The sequence below is a fragment of the Mastigoproctus giganteus genome, chromosome 4 (assembly GCF_048544385.1).
Source record: "Mastigoproctus giganteus isolate SK-2022 chromosome 4, ASM4854438v1, whole genome shotgun sequence".
NCBI classification, from domain to species: domain Eukaryota; kingdom Metazoa; phylum Arthropoda; class Arachnida; order Uropygi; family Thelyphonidae; genus Mastigoproctus; species Mastigoproctus giganteus.
The window spans coordinates 144,775,552-144,794,208 of NC_143578.1; the positions used below are offsets into that span (position 1 = coordinate 144,775,552).

General features: G+C 36.9%; 1 protein-coding gene across 7 annotated transcripts in view; it reads left to right on the forward strand.

The window, feature by feature from the left end:
• Window positions 1-18,657, forward strand: part of LOC150087109 (protein O-linked-mannose beta-1,2-N-acetylglucosaminyltransferase 1-like) — a 637,681-nt gene that overhangs the window by 488,864 nt on the left and 130,160 nt on the right. For all 7 annotated transcript variants that reach the window (XM_090372960.1, XM_090372959.1, XM_090372965.1 and 4 more), the window contains one exon: window positions 5,590-5,670. In XM_090372960.1, coding sequence (XP_090229086.1) covers window positions 5,590-5,670 — 81 coding nt within the window. The remainder of the gene's footprint in view (window positions 1-5,589; window positions 5,671-18,657) is intronic.

Genomic DNA, 18,657 nt, shown 5'->3' on the forward strand with positions numbered 1-18,657 from the left:
TTTTAAAAAATGATCACGTCTTGTCGAAGTAGGAGCCAAAGTGGTGTATTAAGGCTGGGCCCCTCAACCACCAGGATCCCCCTTTCCGAATTCCACGGGTCGCGGCATACGGCTGCACACGCCGGATTCCAAAGATGTAACCCTGGAACCAATGTATGGGCATTAGATCCCAGTGATGCTAATCTGGAAGCCCAGCAGCATCACTGGGAGGTCCCCTCACCACGTACAGGTGCCCATGTCGAGGGGTGTAAAACGGGCCTGACATGTACAGAAAGGACAGACAGGAGGGGTTATGTTGTTAGGAAACATAAAATCTTAGGAAGTGCATCCAGTTGACATGGGTGGCCAGTGCAATGTTAAGTCAGTTTGGTGTGATACTGGGAAAGCAAAAATGAGAGTAGGAGTGTGTTTTAGGCCTAATGACTCTGACGAGTACAATGACCAGCTATACAGAGAGAGAGAGTGGGTCAGTAAATCAGAATGTCTTATAATTGGGCATTTTTTCCTTTCCAGATATTCATTGGAGCTTGTGGGTTGGTCACTTGCATGCTAGCAAGACTTCTGTGGATTTATTGGATGACTGTTTTTTACAGCATCATGTTTGAGAGGCAACCAGAGGGAGTAATACTCTTGATCTGATTATAACCCTAGGGGCTCACATCTAGTGAGTATGGGCTTGGCACACCCAGTGTCCTGAGCTGGATATCATCATTCTTCTCTTTCTTGGTGATTCCCTTCTACTTTTGATTTTCTCTCTCTCCCTTAGGGAATTTTTTTTTTTTTGGCTGGTGCAGCATAAGCCTCAGGCTTCCTTGCACCATGTAGCTAATAATAATAATAATAATATTGCTTGTAATATTTGCGTTATGTGCATTTATCCGAAGTCTAGTCATCACTCAGTACCCTATTAGACATCGTGCGAAACGGACAGTTTACTTGAACATTGTATCATAATTAATGCAACCAACGCAGTTACATTTTCGAAGAGTTAATAATGGCCGATAAGAATGAAAAAGCAACAACGTCTGAGCGCAGTACAAAGACTTAAATGTAAGAAAAAGACTGAATTTGAAAATCAAATTAGATGTTTTGAAGCGAATCGATTCCAGTTAAAGACAAGCAGATGTGTGCCATAATTTAGGACTTGCAAGTTTAACTGTAAGAACAATTATAAAAAAAGATAAAGAATTAATTTTAGCAGCGGGAAAGATAGCTGTTCCACTGCAAGCAACTAGGGCTAGGCCGGCTATTAGGATTGAAATGGAAAGACTTTTAACTAATTTTATTGAAGATAATATCCAATGCATAATTCAGTTAAGTTAAATATTATTAAAAAAAAAAAATGTGGAACCATTTAAAACTAGTAAGGGCTGGTTGAATAGATTTAAAATCCAGGGAGAAGCCACAAATGCAGAAGGAGCCGAAACTTTCAAAAAAGAACTTGTTAAAATTATTGAAGAGGGATATTATGTGTTATACTTCTCAACAAGTTTTTAACTTAGACGAAACAGGACTTTTGTGGAAACAAATGCCTAAAAGAAGTTTCATATTGAAAGAAGTAAAAAACATGCCAGGTTTCAAAGCAGCGAAGGATCGGTTGACTTTATTGTTGGGTGGTAACGCTGCGGGGGATTTAAAATTAATACCCCTTTTATTTTATTTGGAAGAGGGCCAAAGTTCAACCCAAAATCGACACATTTTTCATGATTAAATTCATCAATTAAATTAAATTCATCAATTAGATTTAGATCAATTAAATTCATGATTTTAATTGGAATTTTAAGTTTAATTTTGATATGTAAGTAGTTACCACATAATTATATACATATGTAATGTAATGTAGAATATTTTATATGTACAAATATTTGAATATTAAATATTTTGACCGACATTTGTGCATCTTTTCACTACCGTTTATTATTGATTAGGAAATATCCTATTGCACCGACCGCAACTCACAAATACATATGTTACCTTATGGGAATGCGGTGCTCGCTTAGCGCGGATTCACTTAGCGCTCTGTTTTTACGGAACGAATTATCAGCGTTAAGCGGGGGTCACCTGTACTTGGATTTCAGGAAAGCTTTTGACACTGTTGTGCATGGAAGAGTACTATAGAAATTGGAGCAGTATGGTATTAAGGGTAAGTTGCTACAATGGATAAAAGGGTGGTTGAGTGGGAGAAGACAAAGTGGTAATCAGTGGACGCTGCTCTGTGGACTAATGTAATTAGTGGAGTCCCACAGGGTTCGGTGTTGTGCCCACTGTTGTTTTGCATATTTATCAATGATATTGATGAAGGTATATCAGGCTTAATGTCAAAGTTTGCAAACGATACAAAAGTTGGCAAGGTTGTTATTGACAGTAATGGCAGTGTGCTACTGCAACAGGATCTAGAAAATTTGGGCAGATGCACTGAGAAGTGGCAACATTGACAAATGCAAAATACTGCATAAGGGTAGAAGTAACCCCAGAGGAACGTACCAACTGTGTGGTACTACGCTTAGAGTGGTAAAAAATTAGAAAGACCTGGGAGTAATTGTGCAGTCAGAATGAAGTTTTCTGAGCAATGCAGACAGGCTGCAAGAGCAGGTCATGGGGTGTTGTCAATGATATTCAGGAATTTCACTAGCAGGGAAAAGGAGGTGATTATTCCTTTGTATAAGTCAATGGTCAGGCCACTCCTTGAGTATTGTATACAGGTCTGAAGGCCTCATTTTAAAAAGGATGTAGATTAGTGAGTGGAACATAGGGGTCCTCTTTACCAAGAGAGGCTTAAGTTCTGCAAATTGCAGCGGCTGGAGACTAGCCACCTGTGATGTCATCTGATTGAAAGGCCTTGAGCATGCTGAAGTCTGATGGGATTCTTCTGCTTGCTCAGGTTACAAACCTAAAGGGGCTTAAATTCAAATTGAGGAAAGACAGTTGTAGAATAGATGTGCAGAAATTTGCCTTTAGCCAGCGGGCGGTTAATTTCTGGAACAAACTTCCATCTGTCGTTGTGAAAGTTGATAGCTTAAATAAATTTAAGGAGGAACTGGTCAAACGTTTAGAGGGAATGGTGTGTGGATTTTTTTTTTTTTTGGCTGATGCTACATAAGCTCATATGCTTGCTTTTTTGCATCACATGCCTCTATTACTATTAATCCACTAGGCATTGCAGGATATCCTGTGGTAGCACTACACTGCACAATCTATACAGTAATGCCTGCACATTATTCGGCGGATGGTTGCAGCATCAAATGCCCGTTTTGAGTAGATCCCAACATGTTCATTTGGGTTGAGATTAGGTGAGTGGGAGAACAGAGAATTCATTGTTGTATTCCCGACACCAGTTAGCATCTTTCCAGGCCAAGTGGAATGGCCATTGTCTTGTTGGTCAACACTGGAGTTGTCTGGATAGTTATCATCATGAAGAGGTATACTTGATTAGCGATGATATTGTTGTTCCCACCAAGCCATTGATTAATGGTGATAAGACCTAGGGTATGCCATAGAAACAATCAACAAATCATAACACCACCACCACCACCCCCAGCCTGCCGAACACTATCAGTGAATCCAGGTGCCATGTCCTCACGTTGCATTTCTCCAAATGTAGATACGTCCATTAGCCTTATAGAGTTGGAAAGGTAGGTTTATTCTGTTTTTATAATTAAGATCGTTATATTATTAGATTTTTAGGCCAGCAAGATTTAAAGGATAAAGTATGAATTCTGTCAGTGTCTGTTCACTGGTGAACAGATACGGACAGAATCCATACTTTGTTACCATTTGTGGAAAAATTCAATGGAAAAGAGTGGTTAAACTTAAGCAGTTGCTCGACATTTCATAGGCTTTTGACCATGTTTGGCATAAAAGTCTTCTAAATAAGCTTCCATCCTATGGTTTTTGCAAGTAGTTTTTGTAATTGGGTATCCAGTTTTCTCTCTGACCACTCACTGTGTGTGACAGTAGATGGTTCTGTCTCACTTCTTGACTAATGCTAAGTGTTCCACAAAGGTTTAGTTTTTTCTTCAACTCTTTTCCTCTTGTATATTAATGACCTTCTTCCATTGATTGGAAATGCTATCCATAGTTCTGATGACGATAGCACATTGCATTCCTCTTTCCAGTATGAGAAACCTTACTCTGCACAGCTTCAACTTCTCAAATATCCACTACTAATTCCTTAAATGCTTATCTCAAGCTAAATCTCCAGTGGGGCAAAGATAAGTTAGTTAATTTTAATCTTTATAAAACTCTGGCCTGTCTTATATCTCAAAAAAGATTCTCCTGCTCCTATCTTCAATGACTCTCAGATTTTTATACATGAACATATATTTCTATTAGGGATTACTCTAACTTTTAATCTCTGTCTTGGCATAAGCACATCATAAATATTATTTCCTCTGAATGAAAAAAGCTGTCTTTTCTCTTTCACTCTCAGCATTACTTTTCTTCTAAACAGCTACTCATTCTGTATAAATATTAACTTCATCCTACCATAGAATATTGTTCCAACATCAGGGATGGTGTCCCCATAACCTCACTGCCGACCGAACTAGCCAGGGGGGTAAAGTGCCTGCCTGGCAACCCAATGGTCGCAGGTTCGAATCCTGCCTTGGGCTTGGATCAGAGTAAAAAAATGCAAAAACTTTGGGAGGTGTATTATGGCCACAGAAGCAGATGCGCCAACAACTAACAAAAAAAAAATATATAATAACCTCATTCAGTCTTCTTGACTTCATTTAAAAGAGGGCAGTTAGGTTAATTAATGACCCATCTCTTACAAAGTATCTCCACTATCTGACTCATACATGTTCTGTTTCTGTATCTAATTCTTTTCTGCAGATACCTCCATGGGCACTGTTCTTCTGAATTGGCTTGTATAATTCCCACCCTCTCTTCCAAACCAGTCCAAACATATGCTGCAACCAGTCAGCAGCATTCCTTTACTGTCCAAATTCAAACTCAGAACACTAACTTTTCTTTTTCCTGTATCCCTTCAACTTCTGTTTTTTTTTGGCACAGTCACCCTTGAAGTATATTTTGTGAAAATTACAGTCTACACAAATTAAATTCTAGTGTAAACAAGTATCATATTACATCAACTCAACCTTCAGTGCACACATGGTACTATAGGTTTTAATTTCTTATGTGTTTGGTGTTTTTATTTAAAAAAAAAAAAAAAGTGCTTTGCATTAGAAACAGAGACTCCATATTGTCATAGTTTTGTGCATTTCTGGTGGTTGATTCTTTGAAATGACACCAGGGGTGTGGGTTATACAGTGATATATTTATCTGTTTTTATATTTATTTGTATATTTGCATGTTTTTTTATGCTGTAATTTCTTTAGATTTTTTTTTCCCTTTTTCTATATTTTTTATTTTTCTATTACTTAGATGTCTTCAGCCTTTCTTCTGTATTTCTTCACTGTGTGTGCATGCGCGCACGTGTGTGTGTGTTAGAAATGTTATTAGAAATCACAAATTGATTATAAGGCTATAAAATCTGACTCTTTTTTTCTTAATCTTTGTTTGTACTCCACTTTCATAATACTAGTATTCTTTATTAGTTTCTTAGCTGTAACATTTCTGAATTTTTAGCATACACCAATTGGAGTTAAAAATGCAAGGATATCTCAACATTATAAAGCTAGTCTGACTGCAACTTTCAACCTCTTCCCTGTAAGTAATTAGTATATTTTAAAAAGATTTTTAAATTGTTTCAGTTTATTTTTTTTTTTTTAATTGCAGTTCTTTTCTGTAATTCCATTATGTTTTTTTTTTTTTTTTTTTATTTAAACATTATTACAATATCTCAAATACATTAATAGGAATTAATCTTTACTTGTACTAACATGATTTGGCCAGTGTCACTTGTCAGAACCTCTAAAGAGCTGATTTATAAGAGAAATCTAATTGGAACCTCTACTTTATTAAGATATGCTGATATATAAACTAGAGATAATTCTACAGTAGTACATTAAGTTCATCACAGAATTGTCATACCACCAGATAAAAGAGAAATTGTGTTATAGTAAATGAATACTACATTTATAATCATAGCATTAACTCTTAATATACTCTTCTTGCTCAGATTAAGAACCTGAGGGGGCACAAATTCAAATTGAAGAAAGACAGTTGTAGAATAGATGTGCGGAAATTTGCCTTTAGCCAGCGGGTAGTTAATTGGTGGAACAAACTTCCATCTTTTGTTGTGGAAATTGATAGCCTAAATAAACTTAAGGCTGAGCTGGACAAGCTTTTGGAATGACTGGAGGGGTGAAATGGGAGGTTTTTTTTTGGCTGATGCTGCATAGGCTTGCTTTCTTGCACCATATGCCTCTACTAATGCTAATTTCTCAACCAATCGACCCAATTTTCCCAGGCCTTGTTCCAGTAGCTCACACTGATGACTATTGTTAATTACTCTGCCAACCTTTTTATCATCTGCAAACTTAATGTTAAGCCTGATATACCTACATCAATATGGATAAATATTGACAACAGCAATGGACCCGGCACTGAACCCTGGGGAACTCCACTAATAACATTAGTCCACAAAGAGCAGCGTCCATTGATTACCACTCTCTGTCTTCTCCCACTCAACCACCCTTTTATCCATTGTAGCAACTTACCCTTAATACCATACTGCTCCAATTTCTACAGTACTCTTCCATGCACAACAGTGTCAAAAGCTTTCCTGAAATCTAAGTATATGATGTCAGAATTGTTTTTTGCGTCCAGTTCCTTCCTTGGTCACAGCATCATAGTAACCGATCAAATTGTTTAGACAAGACTGCCTTACAAATCCATGTTGTGATTACAGTACAATTGCATTCCTGTCAAGATGGTCCTGCATTACTTCCTTAACCAGTGACTCCATTATTTTCTCTGGAACAGACCTTAAGCTATAATTACACGTGTTGCCTTTTGATATCCCTTTACGAACTGAGGATATATTTGCACTTTTCCAGTTCATAGGGACCTCCCCTGAATCCAAGGATGGTCTCATAATTATGGTTAAGGGTTTGTTTACCTCCTTTGCTGCCTCTCTTAATGTAATTGGATAGATTCCATTTGCTGGTGCCTTTTTTTTTTATGCCCATCCTGAACCTTTTTTATTGTTCATCCTGAACAATTTCTTCTCAATTTCCTTTTCAGTTATCACAAATTCATTTAGCTCCTTGTTAGATTTTGATGAAGTTCTCGCATCTCTTACTCTAAAGAATTCCTCATGCATGAATGTAGATGCAAAATACCTATTCAATTTGTCTGCAGCCCTGAGCAGGGTCATCAACATTTAACACAGTGGTTTTCAACTGTGGTGCCGCAACAACATTCCAGGGGTGCCACGTAATTTTGGTTTAAGTTACTTAAACTTATTATTTTTTAAAAATTTATATGTTTATTTCATTATAAAAAAGGTGTACGGTATCTTTTTAATTTGGTGGTAATCTATAATTGATGTTTACTTAGTACCTCTATATGTTTTTTAATATTATATATCTATATATACAGAGAGAGAATTGGATCTAACAGGCAGAAAATTGAGTAGGGGTGCCCCAAAATAAAATAAATGACTTGGGGTGCCGTTATTAAAAAAAGGTTGAAAACCACTGATTTAACCCAACCCATAGACATCAAGTGGTCCAGTGTGATTCAACTTCTTTCTTATACTGTTAATGTAAGCATAGAAGTCCTTGTTGTATTTCTTTGCATTCTTTGCCAGAGAATTCTCATAATCTGCCTTAGCTTGCCTAACCTTTGTGACTTGATTATAGACTAATTTATGTCTAGCACAGGCTTCTATATCATCTGATAATTGATATGCATCCAATGCACTTTTCTTCTCTGTCATGTGTCTCAATAGTTCATCTAACATTCATTTAGGTCTAAGCCTTGAACAGTTGTTCTCTATTGGTATGAAAAGCCTAGCAGCTTCTTTGATTACTTCCTGAATACTTCCTATTTAGTATTTGCTATTGGTAACATCAGCAGTTGATCCCATTGCACACAATTTAAAAATTGTCTGAGTCCTCTGTAGTCACCCTTATGAAAGCAAAGCCTTTCCCTTTACACTTCACAGTAGTTATGTCTTTAATTAAATTCTACATTAATACACTGTGATCGCTGCCACCCATTGAGTCTTTTTCATGCAGATTCTTAATGAATGAAGAATTACTGCTGATAACCAGATCAAGGGTATTGCTTCCTCTAGTTGCCTCTCACATGCTGCTGTAGAAAAGTCTTGCTAGTGTGTGAGTGACTAATCCACAAATGCCAGTCAATATCTGGAAAGTTAAAATCCCCCATTTTGAGACATTCTGATTTGCTGGTCCACTATATTTTCCTGTGTAGCTATTTGGTCGACTCATCACAGTAATTAGGCCTATAACACACTCCTGCTCTCAATTTTGTTTTCCCAGTGCTTACACACCAAGCTGACACAACATTGCACTCATCTCAACTTGATGCACTGCCATAGATTAACAATTTATTAACAATGCTCCTAGCAGTAGTTTACATGCAAGTATACATGCCTATGTTCTTACCCTTAGTTATCCTAACACAGGCCATGTATTCATTTGTTCCATAATGACCCATAGCAGGGCCTGAAATCCCACACACACATGTACCAATAATAGCAATGCAAAAATCACTTTTATCTCTGCCTGTGGCTTTTAATTAGAATTTAGAATTTAATTTTCCACTAATTAAACTAATAGTATCAGTATCCCCCCCAAGATAACAGTTTTCTGACCCACCTATCACTGCCTCGATAGCATCAGCAAATATTTTTGCAATATATAACAATATATATATCACACAATGGTTAATTTATTTATTTCATATATTCTATTTTCAGTGATAAGCATTTTTGTCTATCAATTTCTCCCTAAAATTTATTTATGAAAAAAAAATTAATGCAGTAAATGAAAAAACGAAGTATATTTGTCACTAACTAAATGTTAAATCCTCCACAGTAATTTTGTGTACAGTACATCGGAAACCGTTCAACCTCCCTCTGCAAAGCATAAGAGCTTTCCATTTTCTCAAACTTGTCTATCATGTTGGGTAAATGACCCATATCTCAACCTTCTTCATAGCATAGCTGCCAACTGTGATTTAGCAATGGAGAATTTGCCATTTTCATAATTCAGCCCCTTTTGGTCTCACCATCATAATATAGTTGGCTACAAAGAGTTTCTATGTCTTTCTTTCAAAAATATTTTTTGCAATTAAATCTTTGGCAAACTATGCAAAGAAAAACAGCAAAGGCCTCTTTACTTATATAAATGCTAGAAGGAAGGGAATGAATCAAATTGGTCCACTTGATATGGATGGTTCAACTGTTGATGATCCTGCTCAGATTGATGACAAACTGAATTTGAATTTTGCACCTACATTCACACATGAGAAATTATTTAGAGAAGGGGATGCCAGAAATTTATCAAACGTTAACAGGAGATAAATAATGTTTAATAAATGAGAGGAAAAGTGGAAGAGAAATTTTTGAAGTTATACATAAGAAAGGCACTTGGGATTGTTGAAATCTATCTAGTTATATTAAGGGAAGTAGCAAAGAGATTAAGCAAACCCTTAGCGATGATGACCTCCCCTACATCCAAGGATTTAGGGGAGGTCATTATGGACTGGAGATGTGCGAATGTATCCCCATTTCACAAAGGGGAATGAAAGGGGATGATAATTAATTAGACCTATTAGTTTAACTTCTGTTCCAGGGAAAATAACGCAGTCACTGTAAAAGGAATAATGCAGGATCATGTAGACAAGGCTGCAGTTATACTTCAGACCTAGCATGGGTTTGTTAAGGAGATATCTTGTTTGACCAATTGGATTGGATACTATAACATGGTCACAAAGGGGCTGGATGCAAAAAATAGAGATAATAGTCTTTGTTCATTGTAATATACATTTCATTATACTTTTGTGATGCAGAGCTAATTAGTAAACTTTTTCAGATACCTCAATTGCAGAAAATGATAATTAATTAGACCTATTAGTTTAACTTCTGTTCCAGGGAAAATAATGCAGTCACTGTTAAAAGGAATAATGCAGGCTCATGTAGACAAGGCTGCAGTTATACTTCAGACATAGCATGGGTTTGTTAAGGAGATATCTTGTTTGACCAATTGGATTGGATACTATGATACGGTCACAAAGGGGCTGGATGCAAAAAAACAATTTTGATATCATATACGTGGATTTCAGGAAAACTATTGATACTGTTGCACATAAAAGGCTGCTGTACATATTGGAGCAATGTGACATTAATTGCAAGTTGCTGCTATGGATAAAAGGATGGTTGAGTGGGAGAAGACAGAGAGCAGTAATCAATGGACACTGCTCTTAGTGGACTAATGTTATTAGTGGAGTCTCCCAAGATTCAGTATTGCCCATTGCTGTTTTCTATATTTGTCAATGATATTGATGAAGCATATGAGGCTTTAATGTCCAAGTTTTCAGATGATACAAAGGTTGGCTGGGTAGCTAATGACAGGAATGATGTTGTGCTACTGAAACAGGATCTAGAAAAGCTAGGCAGATGGGCTAAAAATGGCAATTGAATGTTTAACATTGACAAATGAAAAGTACTGCATATGGGTAGCAGTAACCCCAGAGTAGTGTACCAACTGTGTGGTACTACACTCAGCATACTGGAAAATGAAAAAGACATGGAGATAATTGTGCAGTCAGATATGAAGTTCTCTCAGCAATGCAGACCAGCTGCCAGGACAGTTCATGGAGTTTTGTCGATGATATACAGGAATTTTAGTAGCAGGGATAAGGCAGTGATTATCCCATTGTATACGGCAATGGTCAGGACACATCTTGAGTACTGCATACAGGTCTGGAGACCTCATTTTAGGAAGAATGTTGGACTGCTGGAAGGAGTACAGAGAAGGGAAAGATATTGGTGAGAGGTAACAAAGGGGTGCTCTTACCAAGAAAGGCTTCAATTCTGCAAATTGCAGAATCTGGAGACTAGACAGTGAGGTGATTTGATGGAGGTGTTTAAAAGGCTTTGAATGGATTGAGCCAGCTCAATTCTGAGGGATTCTTCCTCTTGCCCAGACTACACACGAGGTGGCACAAATTCAAATCAAGGAAGGATGTTTGTAAAATAGATGTGCAGATGTTTGCCTTTAGCCTGCAGGTGATTGATTGCTGGAACAAATCATCTGTTCCAGCAATCAAATTGCTGGAACAGATGATTTGTTCCAGTTGTCAAAGTTGATAGCTTAAATGAATTCAAGGAAGAACTAAACAAACTATTGTATAAGCTTTCATTTTTGCATCATTTGCCACTGCTAATGCTAATTTGGTTGTCAAGTGTCCCAGTCTACATTTCAAATAGAAACATGAGATAATAGTCTTTGTTCTTTGTAATGTACATTTCATTATACTTTTGTAATGCAGAGCTAATTAGTAAACTTTTTCAGATACCTCAATTGCAGAAAATGTATATGCAAGATATTTCATGTATTGTAATATCTGAAAAAGATTAGAACTTTATCTGAAAAAGATTAGAACTTAGATTGGAAAAAAAAATTAGAACACTTTAATTAGTGTTCCATTTGCATAGGGAACACAAAGTAGATGTGAACACACATCTTTGTAGATGTGATTTTTCAATTTCAAGTGGTAAGAAATACAGTTTAATCAAATATTTGCAAACAAATAAGCATAAAGTGTATAAAAAGAAATGCAAAAATTGATGTTTCATTTTATGGTAATATACGCTAAGTGTTTATTTACATCTTTTGTCATAGAACATAAGCTTGTTCTGAGTTGTGGTAATTGTGGAAGCATGTTATTCAGAAATATGTTTCTGATAGCAAAAAATTACAGTTTTAGAAGAATAAAAACAACATGCACTATTAATGAAATTTCACAGATAGGGAGAGCATATTTTGTGATGGCTCTGAAAAATGGGCTATTTTTGATTGCTACATACAATAATTAGATTTGGAATCAAACTTATTCCAGACTATATCCCATTGTAATTTGTAATAAAATCATCAAATGTAAAAAGAGCTTGCATCAGTGCCAACGTTGGAAGGTGAATCTACAGGATACAACATTGGACATTATCCTCTGAACAACCTGAATTCACCTGGTATTCATTTAAAAAAAAAAAAAAAACTGTATGGCACTTGGTATTCATAACGTGCCTTTTATGTTAAGCTTAAAGACTGGATAGAAGGATATTAAAAGAACAGATTGACACTTGGTGGTAATAGGCTGTATCTGTCATGTTAAATTGGGTACTGAAAAAAGGCTCTGCATGCTTTCCTGTGATAGTGGGTGAATATTTGATGGAAATTTACTGTTATCTAGGGAGAAATGCTAAAAGGAAAAATTTAAACAATTTAAACTGATGTATATGCCATTAAAGTAAAAATGATTTTTAAGCATGTATGTACACATTGGCTGTCCTATTAAATGTGTAACTAGACTGGCAGAGCAGTGGCAACCTTTGACAAATCTCTTTAAAAAAGAGGTTAGAAATGGTGAGAAAAGTCATACTAAGACTTATCAGAGTTACCAAATTGAAGTGTAGATGACTCATATTTAAATCCAGTTCATGATCCAAAAGTTTTGAAAGAAGACAAATTGATGAACTTCAGGAAAAAGAACTCATTCTGGTGGAAGCAATCCTGAACAAGCTGATAACTCTGAGGTTGTTATCCTCACTAGTGCAGAAAGTCTTTATGTTCCTCTCTTCTGGCCTGAATAAAGCAATTTGCTTGTTTCTTTTAAAATGTTATGCTAATATTTTAAATGGGCCTTCAGGGACTTAATCTTGGAAGGTATTAGGCTTTTCATACCAACTAAGAAATACTTTTCAAGGTTTAAGCCTAAAGGGATATCAGATGAATTAATGTGGCTTGTGGCAGAGAAGAAAAATGCATGGGATGCATATAAATTATCAGGTGACACAGAAGTCTATGGCAGATATAAGCTATAGACTGTAATCAAGTCACAAAGGAGGTTAGGCAGGCAAAGGCAGATTACGAGAAATTTTTGGCAAAGGATGAAAAGAAAAACAGCAAATACTTCTTTCCTTTTATAAACTCTAAAAGGAAAGGGATGAATCAGATTGGTCAACTTGATATCAGTGGGTTGACTGTAGATGATCATTCTCAGATAGCTGCCAAACTAAATGAATATTTTGCATCTACATTCACACATGAGAAATTATTCAAGGAGGGGAATGCCAGAAGTTTATCAAACTCTAACAGGGAGCTACATAATTTTGTAATAACTGAGAGCAAAGTGGAGGAGAAATTGTTTAAGTTAAACATAAGGAAGGCACCAAGGGTGGACGGGATCTATCCAGTTATATTAAAGGAGGTTGCAAAGGAAGTAAGCAAACCCTTAGCCATAATTATGAGAGCATCCTTGGACTCAGGGTAGGTTCCCATTGACTGTGTCCCCACTCCACAAAGGGGATCAAAAGGGTGACATGGTTAATTACAGACCAGTGTAATTCTCCAGGGAAAATAATAAAATCACTGGTTAAGGAACTGATATGCAGGATCACCTAGACAAGAGTGCATTTATAGTTCAGACACAGCATGGGTTTGTTAAAGGGAAGTCTTGTCTGATAAATTTGATTGCATATTATGATGTAGTCACAAAGGAATTGGATGCAAAGAATAATTTTGATATCATATTCTTGGATTTTAGGAAAGCTTTTGATATTGTGGCACATGGAAGACTACTGTACAAATTGGAGCAATATAATAAATACACTGCTTTTCATGGACTTGTTATTTGTTTTTTAGGAGCATTAACAACTAAGGCCATATTGCTCCGGGGATATGCAGTGGTGATTTCCTGACCTTTCCGCATCCTCTGTATTTGGTGGTCACGGGCCCAAACCCCGGTCTAATCAAGAAGTGTATGCTACGCACTGCTGCTCCTGCCCACCTGGCTACGGAGGCGCCTATTTCATGGACTAATGTTATTAGTGGAGTCCCCCAGGGTTCGGTGTTGGGCCCTTGTTGTTTTCCATATTTATCAGTGATATTGATGAAGGTATATCAGGGTTAATGTCTACGTTTGCTGACAATATGAAGGTTGGCAGGGTTGTTAATGACAGTAATGATAGTACGCTACTGCAACAGGATCTGTAAAAGTTGAGTAGATGGGCTGAGAGGTGGCAACTGAAGTTTAACATTGACAAATGTAAAGTATTGCATATGGGTAGCAGTAACCCCAGAGTAACGTATCAAGTGGGTGGTACTACACTCAGGGTGGTGGAAAATAAAAAGGATCTCGAGGTAATTATGCAGTCAGATATGAAGTTTTATGAGTAGTGCCAAAAGGCTGCAAGAGTAGCTCATGGTGTCTTGTCAAATATGTACAGGAATTTTGCTAGCAGGGATAATGGGGTGAATGGGCAATGGTCAGGCCACACCTTGAGTACTGTACAGGGCTGGAGGCCTCAATTTAGAAAAGAAGTAGAGCTGCTGGAGCGAGTACAGAGAAGTGCAACGAAATTGGTGATTGGAACAAAGGGTTGGTGTTACCAAGAAAGGCTTAAGTTCTGCAAACTGCAGCTTCTGGAGACTAGGCACCTGCGATGTGATCTAATTTAGATGTATAAGGCCTTGAATGGATTGAGCAAGCGCAATGCCTCCTCTTGCTCAGATTACTCACCTGAGGGGAAAGAAATTCAAATTAAGGAAAGACAATTGTAGATTTCATAGCATCTTTACAGTTTATGAAATCAAGGAATGTATATATATATATATATCCTTGTATTAATATATTTAATAAAGTATGCATAAATGGATGGGAAAGTTACACAAAGTGCCAGTAACTAGAAGGGTGAGGATAGTTGAAAAAGAAGTGTAGTAGATATGTGAAAGGTGAAAGAATGTTAATATCCTAAAAGTTATGATGAATTAAGAAAATTATGAGCTGAATTACTAAGCCAATGTGGTGGGAGAACTGAAAAGTAAAATTAATACAGCAAAATACCAATAAAACAAAAATAAAAGTAGAAAGTGGTACAGCTGTCATCATGTATTAATATTTGTTTCAGCTGACATCAGATCAAACACATTTGCCTTACCTATATTTGACCATTATCTAAATATGTTTCCCCATATCTGATGACAGCTGTACCACTTTTTACTTTTATTTTTGGTTTATTGGCAGTTTGCTGTACTAATTTTTACTTTACAGTTCTCCCACCTTCTATTGGCTTAGTAATTCAGCCCATGTTCTTCAATGGGTTTCCTCAGCCTACAAGTTATTTCTTGTTAGGAATTTTTTCCCACCATAAAGTGCGGTTCAAGGTGTCTTGGTCGGTTAAGCCTCGGGCTGTCATGCACTCCCGTACTCCATCCATCCATGTCCTCCTAGGTCTTCCTCTTCTTCTTCCAGGAGGTATCCATTCCAGGATAGCCTTTGGATATCTGTTTTCTTGCATCTGTTTTACATGTCCATACCATGTTAGACGCTTTTCTTTGATGGTGTCAATAATAGTCTTTTTCACTTCCATTTTTTCCCTTATGTCTTCATTCCGTTTTCTGTCTCTTCTAGAAGTTCCTGCTGAGTGTCTCCAAAAATCCATTTCTGTGGAGAGCAATTTGTTTTCCGCTCGCCTATTCAATGTCCAGGTTTCTGCTCCATACAATAGAAGACTTTGTACAATCGTTTGAAATATAAGTTTCTTTGTTTTATTTAGGATATTTTTGCCCCACAGAACAGAGTTTAACAAGCCGATAGCCTTTCTGCCATCTGTAATTCTCTTATTGATCTCTGCTTGGGATGATCCATCACTTTGTAAGATTGATCCCAAATATTTGAATTTATCGACTTGTTTGATTTTAAAACCTGCAATATTTAGAACATGTCCTGGCCCTGAAGACAACATTTCAGTCTTGCTAAAATTGATTTTTTTTTTTTTTTTTTTTTTCAACCTAAGAAAATTCAGCCCATAATTTTCTTAATTCATCATAAGCTTTAGGATATTAACATTGTTTCACATATTTACTACAATTATTTTTCAACTATCCTCACCCCTCTTGTTACTGGCACTCTGTATAACTTTCACATCCATTTATGGATACTTTATTCAATATATTAATACAACTTATATATACTCTTGAATCCTGTAATGCTTCTTTGTGCTTTTAGGTGCCTCTGTCATACCTGACTTATTAACCTTTCATTTACTGAAACCATTTCATCAACTGAGTACCTTTTTATCCTATATAACTTTTTAAACATTACCTTTAATGGTTTACATTTAATATTCATTTATATATATATATATATATATATATATGAAAAATTACTTTTGTTAAAGATAATAACTAACTTAGCATTAGCATTAGTAGAGGCATATGATGCAAGAAAGCAAGCTTATGCAGCATCAGCCAAAAAAAAAAAAAAAAAAAAACCTGCAATTTCACCCCTCCATTCCTTCGAAATACCTATCCAGCTGATATCAACTTCCACAACAAGAGATGGAAGTCTGTTCCACCAACCAACTACCTGCTGGCTAAAGGCAAATTTCTGCACATCTATCCTACATCTGTCTTTCCTCAATTTAAATTTATGCCCTCTCAGGTGATTATTCTGAGCAAGAGGCAGGATCCCATCAGCATTGAGCATGCTCAAACCATTCAAGGCTTTATATACCTCTATCAGATCACCTCGCCGGTGTCTAGTCTCCAGACACTGTAATTTGCAAAACTTAAGCCTTTCTTCGTAAGAGCAACCCTTTGTTCCATTCACTAATCTTGTCGCCCTTCTCTGTACTCATTCCAGCAGCTCTACATCCTTCTTGAAATGAGGCTTCCAGACCTGTATACAGTACTCAAGGTGTGGCCTGACCATTGCCTTATACAAGGGATTAATCACCTCCTTATCCCTTCTAGAAAAATTCCTGTATATCATTGATAAGACACCATGAGCTACTCTTGCAGCCCGTCTGCACTGCTCAGAGAACTTCATATCTGCCTGCACAGTCACCCCCAGTTCCTTTTCATTCTCTACCACTGTCAGTGTAGTACCACAGAGTTGATACGTTGCTCTGGAGTTGCTGTTTCCCGTATGTAGTATTTTACATTTGTCAATGTTAAACTTCATTTGCCACCTCTCAGCCCATCTGCTCAACCTTTCCAGATCCTGTTGCAGCAGCATAGCGTCAGTAGTGTCCTTAACAACCCTGCCAACCTTTGTATCATCTGCAAACTTGGATATTAAGCTTGATATACCACCATCAATATTATTTATAAATACAGAAAACAATAATGTACCCAACACTGAACCCTGAGGGACTCCACTAATAACATTAGTCCACGATGAGCAGTGTCCATTGATTACCACTCTCTGTCTTCTCCCCCTCAACCACCCCTTTATCCAAAGCAGCAATTTGCCTCCAATGCCACACTGCTCCAATTTGTTCAGCAGTCTTCCATGTGCAACAGTATCAAAAGCCTTTATTCAAAGTTATCAAAGTTACCAGTATCAAGGTTATTCCCTGCATACAGCTCTTTTGTGACTTCATAATAGTATCCAATCAAATTGGTCAGGCAAGACTTTCCCTTATCAAAACCATGCTGTGTCCGAGCTATAACTGAAGTCTTGTCTAGATGATCCTGCAGTGCTTCATTAACCAGTGCCTCCATTAATTTTCCTGGAAAAGAAGTTAGATTCACAGGTCTGTAATTACTTGTGTCAGTCTTTGATCCTTCTTTGTGAATTGGGGTCACATTTACACATCTCCAGTCTATGGGTACCTCCCCTGAGTCCAAGGAAGCTCTCATAATTATGGCTAAGGGTTTGCTTACTTTCTTTGCTGCCTCCTTTAATATAACTGGATAGATCCCATCTGCCCCAGGTGCCTTTCTTATGTTTATCTTCAACAATTTCTCCTCTACTTTGCTCTCAGTTATTACAAAATCATCTGGCTCATTGCCAGAGTTTAATTCACCTCTGGCATTCCCCTCCCTGAATAACTCATGTGTGAATGTCGATGCAAAATATTTATTCATTTTGTTTGTTAGCTATCTGAGCAGAATCATCAACAGTTGAACCATCGATATCAAGTGGACCAATCTGATTCATCCCCTTCCTTCTAGAGTTTACATAAGTAAAGAACTCTTTGCTGTTTTTCTTTGCATCCTTTGCCAAAGATTTCTCATAATCTGCCTTTGCCTGCCTAACCTCCTTTGTGACTTGGTTACAGACCAGCTTATATCTATCATAGGCTTCTGTGTCACGTGTTAATTTATATGTAACCCATGCATTTTTCTTCTCTATCACATGTCTAATTAGTTCATCTGACATCCATTTAGGCCTAAATCTTGAACAATATTTCTTTGTTGGTATGAAAAGCCTTGTAGCTTCCAAGATTAATTCTTTGAATGCTTCCCATTTTGAATTTGCTGTTGGTAACATCATCAGTTGGTTCCACCCTATAGAATTTAAATACTCTCTCAGACCACCGTAGTCACCTTTATGAAAGTAAAAACCCTTCACTTTACTCTTGATGATAGTTACCTCTTTGAGTAAACCCCACTTCAGCACACTGTGATCACTGCCACCTAGTGGTTCCTTTATCTGCAGATTCTCAATTCATGAAGAATCACTACTGATAATCAAATCAAGAATATTACT